Source organism: Dendrobates tinctorius, unplaced genomic scaffold, assembly GCF_039654945.1.
Source record: "Dendrobates tinctorius isolate UK_male_01 unplaced genomic scaffold, ASM3965494v1 ptg000143l, whole genome shotgun sequence".
NCBI classification, from domain to species: Eukaryota; Metazoa; Chordata; class Amphibia; order Anura; family Dendrobatidae; genus Dendrobates; species Dendrobates tinctorius.
The window spans coordinates 1755001-1765940 of record NW_027361810.1 but is presented as its reverse complement, the minus strand read 5'-3'; the positions used below and the strand labels follow the sequence as shown (position 1 = coordinate 1765940).

General features: G+C 50.5%; 1 protein-coding gene across 2 annotated transcripts in view; it reads right to left on the bottom strand.

Moving 5' to 3' along the window:
* Positions 1–1607: 1607 nt before the first annotated feature.
* The window catches only part of NIFK (nucleolar protein interacting with the FHA domain of MKI67), a 37069-nt gene continuing 27736 nt past the window's right edge, over positions 1608–10940 (bottom strand). For both annotated transcript variants that reach the window (XM_073545299.1, XM_073545300.1), the window contains exons 4-8: positions 4376–4504; positions 2874–2982; positions 2594–2805; positions 2200–2259; positions 1608–2120 (exon numbers count right to left, since the gene is read on the bottom strand). In XM_073545299.1, the coding sequence (XP_073401400.1) occupies positions 1941–2120; positions 2200–2259; positions 2594–2805; positions 2874–2982; positions 4376–4504 (690 nt within the window). In that variant the 3' untranslated portion in view covers positions 1608–1940. The remainder of the gene's footprint in view (positions 2121–2199; positions 2260–2593; positions 2806–2873; positions 2983–4375; positions 4505–10940) is intronic.

The window sequence follows — 10940 nt, the reverse complement described above, 5'->3', positions numbered from 1 at the left end:
GAGAAAGAAAGCACTGGTGAACTCATCAATGCAAAAAGACCTGGGCGACCACGGAAGACAACAGTGGTGGATGATCGCAGAATAATCTCCATGGTGAAGAGAAACCCCTTCACAACAGCCAACCAAGTGACCAACACTCTCCAGGAGGCAGGCGTATCAATATCCAAATCTACCATAAAGAGAAGACTGCATGAAAGTAAATACAGAGGGGTCACTGCACGGTGCAAGCCACTCATAAGCATCAAGAATCACAAGGCTAGACTGGACTCTGCTAAAAAAACATCTAAAAAATCCAGCACAGTTCTGGAAGAACATTCTTTGGACAGATGAAGCCAAGATCAACCTCTACCAGAATGATGGAAAGAGAAAAGTATGGCGAAGGCGTGGTACAGCCCATGATCCAAAGCATACCACATCATCTGTAAGACACGGCGGAGGCAGTGTGATGGCTTGGGCATGCATGGCTGCCAGTGGCACTGGGTCACTAGTGTTTGTTGATGATGTGACACAGGACAGAAGCAGCCGAATGAATTCTGAGCTATTCAGAGCCATACTGTGTGCTCAGATCCAGCCAAATGCAGGCACACTGATTGGTCGTCGTTTCATACTACAGATGGACAATGACCCAAAACATAAAGCCAAAGCAACCCAGGAGTTTACTAAAGCAGAGAGGTGGAATATTCTTGAATGGCCAAGTCAGTCACATGATCTCAACCCAATCGAGCATGCATTTCACTTGTTAAAGACTAAACTTCAGACAGAAAGGCCCACAAACAAACATCAACTGAAAACCACCGCAGTGAAGGCCTGGCAGAGCATCAAAAAGGAGGAGACACAGCGTCTGGTGATGTCCATGAGTTAAAGACTTCAGGCAGTCATTGCCAACAAAGGGTTTTCAACCAAGTACTAGAAATGAACATTTTATTTACAATTATTTAATCTGTCCAATTACTTTTGGTCCCTTTAAAAACAGGGAGGCCCATGTTAAGGAGCTGAAACTCCTAAACCCTTCATCCAATGTTAATGTGGATACCCTCAAATGAAAGCTGAAAGTCTGAACTTCAACTGCATCTGACTTGTTTTGTTTAAAATTCATTGTGGTAATGTCTAATAATAATAATAATAATTTTTATTTATATAGCGCCAACATATTCCGCAGCACTTTACACTTAAGCGGGGACATGTACAGACAATAAATTCAATACAAGTTAAGACAATTCAAACAGTGACATTAGGAGTGAGGTCCCTGCTCGCGAGCTTACAATCTACAAGGAAATGGGGGGACACAGTAGGTGAGAAATGCTTGTTTAGAAAAATGTTGTCTGTCCAAATATATATGGACCTAACTGTACCTGGGTCGGCTCATCACCGGAGCTGTAATGAAAAATATCAAGATGCAACATCACAGGAAGAGGAGAAAGGAGCGAGCAGGCAAAGCACCAGCGCGGAGTACGAGCGGAGCGTCTAGCATCGCACCTTGTACTAACTGCAGTGGATCCTCGTGGGCGGTGCAGTCCCAGGACCGGAGAACATAGCGGATCACTGCCAGGATGGAAACACATTCAGAGACTAATGATGACACAACCAAGAAGGCTGACAACCTCGAGTTACAGACACCGACAACATCCGGGTTTATTACAATCACGTGAGGCCTCGAGATTAAGTCTGCCGATCCGCAAACTATTAACGAAATCAGCAACAGAACAGCGATTCCCAGGGGCGAAGGCACAAAATAACCGGGTGATGCCGGGACAGAAGAGCTGGATCCGTGCAGCAGAACAGAGAGACCCGTCATGGAGTCCGAGTCCTGCTCCCTCTGCACCCGCCATCTCAGAGGAAAGCTCCGGAGGAGTCTGTATGTGCGCCGAGTTATCGGGAGAGACGTCCACGCCACCTGCGGACAGGAGGTCTCTCCACGGGTCCATGCAGCCCCCAGTCTATTATTTCACACTTTTAGTTTTCTTCTTCTTTCCCGTCCTCCTCGGCTCTTTCTGTTTTCTGGCGGGAGTTTCAACTTCTGGTAATTTCAGAACAATCTCATCGTCGCTGGTGTCGGCAGCATTGATAAGTGCAGTCTTCCTCCTCTCCAGCACGGACGGGGTGCACACGGGGGTCAAGTCCTAAACAGAAACTGTTCATTAATATCAACTTGTGAGGGGTCAGCGCAACGTCGGCAGTGCGGGGTCTGTGTCCACTCACCTGACTGGTCACAGAGGTGTCAGCGTCGGCCGAGGACGCTCTCTGCCGCTTCTCCGCAGCCTGGAGGCAGAAGAGAGAAAACCACAATTAGATTCTGCAGCAGATCGGACCAAAGCAAAGGAAACTGCAGACATTGCTGAACCGTGCATTTCACATCACAGGAGGCAGAACGTCGGCAGCCATTTATGGTGAAACACTGGAAAAACCCACAATCCTGCGACAACCCGGATTTCAGACTGCACTGACACATTGTGCCAACCAGCAGCTGTGAGAAGTATTAGATCTGCAGGGAGACCACGGCGGCGGAAGGGGGAAGACCACGACGGCGGGCGAGACCACGGAATGGCGGAGCCGGCGACAGCGAGGAGCCATATATAGACGTTCCCAGACTTACAAATCCCGGGAAGTCGTAGTCGATGCCTTTCTCTGCCAGGCGTTTCCTCAGCTTCTTCTCCTTGTCCAGAAGCCTCGTCGTCATTTTCTTCTCCTGCTTTGTGCTGCGCTTCATGTTGTATCTCGCCACAGCCGGCAGAGAAGGCTTCTTAAACATGGTGTCACAGCCGCTGAAGAGCCTGGGGTGAACCTTCTCCGGCGGCACAACTTCACCTGAGGAGAGAAGACAATGAACCTCCAGCTCCACAACGAGGAGACGAGGACGCGACCCCGATACTTACACTTCAGCAGCCGCTCGCAGAACAGGTAATTGTTCATCGTGTCCGCGACGATTCTAGCAACTTCATCGCATTCAAACTCCACAAAAGCGTAACCTTTACTGCCCCCTGTCTGCGAGAAAAACAAGAAGAGCATTACATGAACACCGAGAAGTAGGAAATATATAATGCGGACTCTGTCCATGAGGAGCAGGATGATGATCTGGAGAACTCCAATGTATCGAGAGAAGGAGTCAGCCGCACTCAAAAGTGTCTGTATTTATTACATGTACATAAACAGTAGTTATTACACCACAGGAAGGGCATGGCGCGCTACATACAAAAAACACAAGTGTATTATACTCCAGAGCTGCACTCACTATTCTGCTGGGGCAGTCACTGTGTACATACATTACATTACTGATCCTGAGTTACATCCTGTATTATACTCCAGAGCTGCACTCACTATTCTGCTGGTTCAGTCACTGTGTACATACATTACATTACTGATCCTGAGTTACCTCCTGTATTATACTCCAGAGCTGCACTCACTATTCTGCTGGGGCAGTCACTGTGTACATACATTACATTACTGATCCTGAGTTACATCCTGTATTATACTCCAGAGCTGCACTCACTATTCTGCTGGTGCAGTCACTGTGTACATACATTACTGATCCTGAGTTACCTCCTGTATTATACCCCAGAGCTGCACTCACTATTCTGCTGGTGCAGTCACTGTGTGCATACATTACTGATCCTGAGTTACCTCCTGTATTATACTCCAGAGCTGCACTCACTATTCTGCTGGTGCAGTCACTGTGTGCATACATTACTGATCCCGAGTTACCTCCTGTATTATACCTCCTGTATTATACCCCAGAGCTGCACTCACTATTCTGCTGGTGCAGTCACTGTGCACATACATTACTGATCCTGAGATACATCCTGCATTATACTGCAGAGCTGCACTCACTGTTCTGCTGGTGCAGTCACTGTGCACATACATTACATTACTGATCCTGAGTGACATCCTGCATTATACTCCAGAGCTGCACTCACTGTTCTGCTGGTGCAGTCACTGTGTACATACTTTACTGATCCTGAGTTACATCCTGTATTATACCCCAGAGCTGCGCTCACTATTCTGCTGTTGCAGTCACTGTGTACATACATTACATTACTGATCCTGAGTTACCTCCTGTATTATACTCCAGAGCTGCACTCACTGTTCTGCTGGTGCAGTCACTGTGTACATACATTACTGATCCTGAGTTACCTCCTGTATTATACCCCAGAGCTGCACTCACTATTCTGCTGGTGCAGTCACTGTGTACATACATTACTGATCCTGAGTTACCTCCTGTATTATACTCCAGAGCTGCACTCACTATTCTGCTGGTGCAGTCACTGTGTACATACATTACTGATCCTGAGTTACCTCCTGTATTATCCTCCAGAGCTGCACTCACTATTCTGCTGGTGCAGTCACTGTGTACATACATTATTCATGAGTTTTTTTTTACCTTTTTACTCCGGGAAAGTCGCAGGCGGGAGATCGTCCCAAATTGGCTGAAATATTCCTTGAGTTGCGGCTCAAACAGAGAGCGGGGAATGTGTCCAATGTACAGGACGCCCGGGGTGACGGCTTCCGCCTGCAGGGAGAGAGCGAGGAATCCGTAACCAGGGAAACCAGAGACCCCCATCCATCCCGCACGCCGTACAGCACACTAAGGGCGGACACCAGGAGGCGCTGGACCACAGAGGAGGCAGCGATCGCCCCACCAGTTATATCATCACCGACAGGAGGTCAAATCGCCCCAGAATTATGGAGGGCAAAAACGGGAGCAGTGACCTGTGCGGACCCCAAACAACCCGCCCAGAGCGGTGCACCAGAGATCAGCGGCGCCTACCAAGCAGCAAAACAGACAGGAGATAGAATTGGGCAAGAAAGACCAGCAACGCGGCAGAGATGGGCGCCGACCGCACCGCGAACAGAACCTGAAGGAAGAGAGGGCAGAGAAAGACCAGCAACACGGCAGAGACAGGCGCCGACCGCACCGCGACCAGAACCTGAAGGAAGAGAGGGCAGAGAAAGACCAGCAACACGGCAGAGACAGGCGCCGACCGCACCGCGACCAGAACCTGAAGGAAGAGAGGGAAGAGAAAGACCAGCAACGCGGCAGAGAGGGGCGCCGACCGCACCGCGACCAGAACCTGAAGAGAGGGCAGAGAAAGACCAGCAACACGGCAGAGACAGGCGCCGACCGCACCGCGAACAGAACCTGAAGGAAGAGAGGGCAGAGAAAGACCAGCAACACGGCAGAGACAGGCGCCGACCGCACCGCGACCAGAACCTGAAGGAAGAGAGGGCAGAGAAAGACCAGCAACACGGCAGAGACAGGCGCCGACCGCACCGCGACCAGAACCTGAAGGAAGAGAGGGCAGAGAAAGACCAGCAACGCAGCAGAGACGGGCGCCGACCGCACCGCGACCAGAACCTGAAGGAAGAGAAGGAAGAGAAAGACCAGAAACGCAGCAGAGACGGGCGCCGACCGCACCGCGACCAGAACCTGAAGAGAGGGCAGAGAAAGACCAGCAACGCAGCAGAGACGGGCGCCGACCGCACCGCGACCAGAACCTGAAGAGAGGGCAGAGAAAGACCAGCAACGCAGCAGAGACGGGCGCCGACCTCATCGCGACCAGAACCTGAAGGAAGAGAGGGCAGAGAAAGACCAGCAACGCAGCAGAGACGGGCGCCGACCGCACCGCGACCAGAACCTGAAGAGAGGGCAGAGAAAGACCAGCAACGCGGCAGAGACGGGCGCCGACCTCATCGCGACCAGAACCTGAAGGAAGAGAGGGCAGAGAAAGACCAGCAACGCAGCAGAGACGGGCGCCGACCTCATCGCAACCAGAACCTGAAGGAAGAGAGGGCAGAGAAAGACCAGCAACGCAGCAGAGACGGGCGCCGACCGCACCACGACCAGAACCTGAAGGAAGAGAGGGCAGAGAAAGACCAGCAACACGGCAGAGACGGGCGCCGACCGCACCACGACCAGAACCTGAAGGAAGAGAGTGAAGAAAAAGACCAGCAACACGGCAGAGACGGGCGCCGACCGCACCGCGACCAGAACCTGAAGGAAGAGAGGGCAGAGAAAGACCAGCAACACGGCAGAGACGGGCGCCGACCGCACCACGACCAGAACCTGAAGGAAGAGAGTGAAGAGAAAGACCAGCAACGCGGCAGAGACGGGCGCCGACCGCACCACGACCAGAACCTGAAGGAAGAGAGGGCAGAGAAAGACCAGCAACACGGCAGAGACGGGCGCCGACCGCACCACGACCAGAACCTGAAGGAAGAGAGGGCAGAGAAAGACCAGCAACGCAGCAGAGACGGGCGCCGACCGCACCACGACCAGAACCTGAAGGAAGAGAGGGCAGAGAAAGACCAGCAACACGGCAGAGACGGGCGCCGACCGCACCACGACCAGAACCTGAAGGAAGAGAGTGAAGAGAAAGACCAGCAACACGGCAGAGACGGGCGCCGACCGCACCGCGACCAGAACCTGAAGGAAGAGAGGGCAGAGAAAGACCAGCAACACGGCAGAGACGGGCGCCGACCGCACCACGACCAGAACCTGAAGGAAGAGAGTGAAGAGAAAGACCAGCAACACGGCAGAGACGGGCGCCGACCGCACCACGACCAGAACCTGAAGGAAGAGAGTGAAGAGAAAGACCAGCAACGCGGCAGAGACGGGCGCCGACCGCACCGCGACCAGAACCTGAAGAGAGGGCAGAGAAAGACCAGCAACGCGGCAGAGACGGGTGCCGACCGCACTGCGACCAGAACCTGAAGAGAGGGCAGAGAAAGACTAGCAACGCGGCAGAGACGGGCGCCGACCTCATCGCGACCAGAACCTGAAGGAAGAGAGTGAAGAGAAAGACCAGCAACGCAGCAGAGACGGGCGCCGACCGCACCGCGACCAGAACCTGAAGGAAGAGAGGGCAGAGAAAGACCAGCAACACGGCAGAGACGGGCGCACCGCGACCAGAACCTGAAGGAAGAGAGGGCAGAGAAAGACCAGCAACACGGCAGAGACGGGCGCCGACCGCACCGCGACCAGAACCTGAAGGAAGAGAGGGCAGAGAAAGACCAGCAACACGGCAGAGACGGGCGCCGACCGCACCGCAACCAGAACCTGAAGGAAGAGAGGGCAGAGAAAGACCAGCAACACGGCAGAGACGGGCGCCAACCGCACCACGACCAGAACCTGAAGGAAGAGAGTGAAGAGAAAGACCAGCAACACGGCAGAGACAGGCGCCGACCGCACCGCGAACAGAACCTGAAGGAAGAGAGGGCAGAGAAAGACCAGCAACGCAGCAGAGACGGGCGCCGACCGCACCGCGACCAGAACCTGAAGGAAGAGAGGGAAGAGACAGATCCTCACACGCGAGTCATGTGACCTACAGGATAAACGTGGTGCCAGCAATGTGCGACCGATTCATCCCTGACATCATCCCGTTCTGTGTACGCAGCAAACACGGAAAAATACGAAACAGGAGATCGAGCAAAAGGAACACAGAGATTATATACTATATATATCCCGCCACATGTGTACGGGGACACACCACACACATGTATACACACCCCGGACACAGGAGAGATATATATACACACCCCCCAGACTCCTGTATACAGGCACACACAGGATATATACACACCCCTCAGACTCCTGTATACAGGCACACACAGGATATATATACACACCCCCCAGACTCCTGTATACAGGCACACACAGGATATATACACACCCCTCAGACTCCTGTATACAGGCACACACAGGATATATATACACACCCCTCAGACTCCTGTATACAGGCACACACAGGATATATATACACCCCTCAGACTCCTGTATACAGGCACACACAGGATATATATATACACACCCCCCAGACTCCTGTATACAGGCACACACAGAATATATATACACACCCCTCAGACTCCTGTATACAGGCACACACAGGATATATATACACACCCCTCAGACTCCTGTATACAGGCACACACAGGATATATATACACACCCCTCAGACTCCTGTATACAGGCACACAGGATATATATACACACCCCTCAGACTCCTGTATACAGGCACACACAGGATATATATACACACCCCTCAGACTCCTGTATACAGGCACACACAGGATATATACACACCCCTCAGACTCCTGTATACAGGCACACACAGGATATATATACACACCCCTCAGACTCCTGTACACAGGCACACACAGGATATATACACACCCCTCAGACTCCTGTATACAGGCACACACAGGATATATACACACCCCTCAGACTCCTGTACACAGGCACACACAGGATATATACACACCCCTCAGACTCCTGTATACAGGCACACACAGGATATATACACACCCCTCAGACTCCTGTACACAGGCACACACAGGATATATACACACCCCTCAGACTCCTGTACACAGGCACACACAGGATATATATACACACCCCTCAGACTCCTGTATACAGGCACACACAGGATATATACACACCCCTCAGACTCCTGTATACAGGCACACACAGGATATATATACACACACCCCAGACTCCTGTATACAGGCACACACAGGATATATACACACCCCTCAGACTCCTGTACACAGGCACACACAGGATATATATATATACACCCCTCAGACTCCTGTATACAGGCACACACAGGATATATACACACCCCTCAGACTCCTGTATACAGGCACACACAGGATATATATACACACCCCTCAGACTCCTGTATACAGGCACACACAGGATATATATATATACACCCCTCAGACTCCTGTATACAGGCACACACAGGATATATATATATACACCCCTCAGACTCCTGTATACAGGCACACACAGGATATATATACACACCCCTCAGACTCCTGTATACAGGCACACACAGGATATATATACACACCCCTCAGACTCCTGTATACAGGCACACACAGGATATATATACACACCCCCCAGACTCCTGTACACAGGCACACACAGGATATATATATACACCCCTCAGACTCCTGTACACAGGCACACACAGGATATATATACACACCCCTCAGACTCCTGTATACAGGCACACACAGGATATATATATACACCCCTCAGACTCCTGTACACAGGCACACACAGGATATATTTATACACCCCCTCAGACTCCTGTATACAGGCACACACAGGATATATACACACCCCTCAGACTCCTGTATACAGGCACACACAGGATATATATATATATATATATATATACACACACCCCTCAGACTCCTGTATACAGGCACACAGGATATATATACACCCCCCTCAGACTCCTGTATACAGGCACACACAGGATATATATACACCCCCCTCAGACTCCTGTATACAGGCACACAGGATATATATATACACCCCTCAGACTCCTGTATACAGGCACACACAGGATATATATACACACCCCTCAGACTCCTGTATACAGGCACACACAGGATATATATACACACCCCTCAGACTCCTGTACACAGGCACACACAGGATATATATATACACACCCCTCAGACTCCTGTACACAGGCACACACAGGATATATATATACACACCCCTCAGACTCCTGTACACAGGCACACACAGGATATATATATACACACCCCTCAGACTCCTGTACACAGGCACACACAGGATATATATACACACCCCTCAGACTCCTGTACACAGGCACACACAGGATATATATACACACCCCTCAGACTCCTGTACACAGGCACACACAGGATATATATACACCCCCCTCAGACTCCTGTATACAGGCACACACAGGATATATATACACCCCCCTCAGACTCCTGTACACAGGCACACACAGGATATATATATATATATATATATATATACACACCCCTCAGACTCCTGTACACAGGCACACACAGGATATATATATATACACCCCTCAGACTCCTGTACACAGGCACACACAGGATATATATACACCCCCCTCAGACTCCTGTATACAGGCACACACAGGATATATATACACCCCCCTCAGACTCCTGTATACAGGCACACACAGGATATATATATACACCCCTCAGACTCCTGTACACAGGCACACACAGGATATATATATATACACCCCTCAGACTCCTGTATACAGGCACACACAGGATATATATACACACCCCTCAGACTCCTGCACACAGGCACACACAGGATATATATACACCCCTCAGACTCCTGTATACAGGCACACACAGGATATATATATACACCCCCTCAGACTCCTGTATACAGGCACACACAGGATATATTTATACACACCCCTCAGACTCCTGCACACAGGCACACACAGGATATATATATACACACCCCTCAGACTCCTGTATACAGGCACACACAGGATATATATACACCCCCCTCAGACTCCTGTACACAGGCACACACAGGATATATATATATATATATATATATATATATATATACACATACACCCCTCAGACTCCTGTATACAGGCACACACAGGATATATATATACACACCCCTCAGACTCCTGCACACAGGCACACACAGGATATATATACACCCCTCAGACTCCTGTATACAGGCACACACAGGATATATATACACACCCCTCAGACTCCTGCACACAGGCACACACAGGATATATATATACACACCCCTCAGACTCCTGTACACAGGCACACACAGGATATATATACAACCCCCTCAGACTCCTGTACACAGGCACACACAGGATATATATACACACCCCTCAGACTCCTGTATACAGGCACACACAGGATATATATACACACCCCTCAGACTCCTGTATACAGGCACACACAGGATATATATATACACACACCCCTCAGACTCCTGTATACAGGCACACACAGGATATATATACACACCCCTCAGACTCCTGTACACAGGCACACACAGGATATATATATATATACACCCCTCAGACTCCTGTATACAGGCACACACAGAATATATATATATATATACACCCCTCAGACTCCTGCACACAGGCACA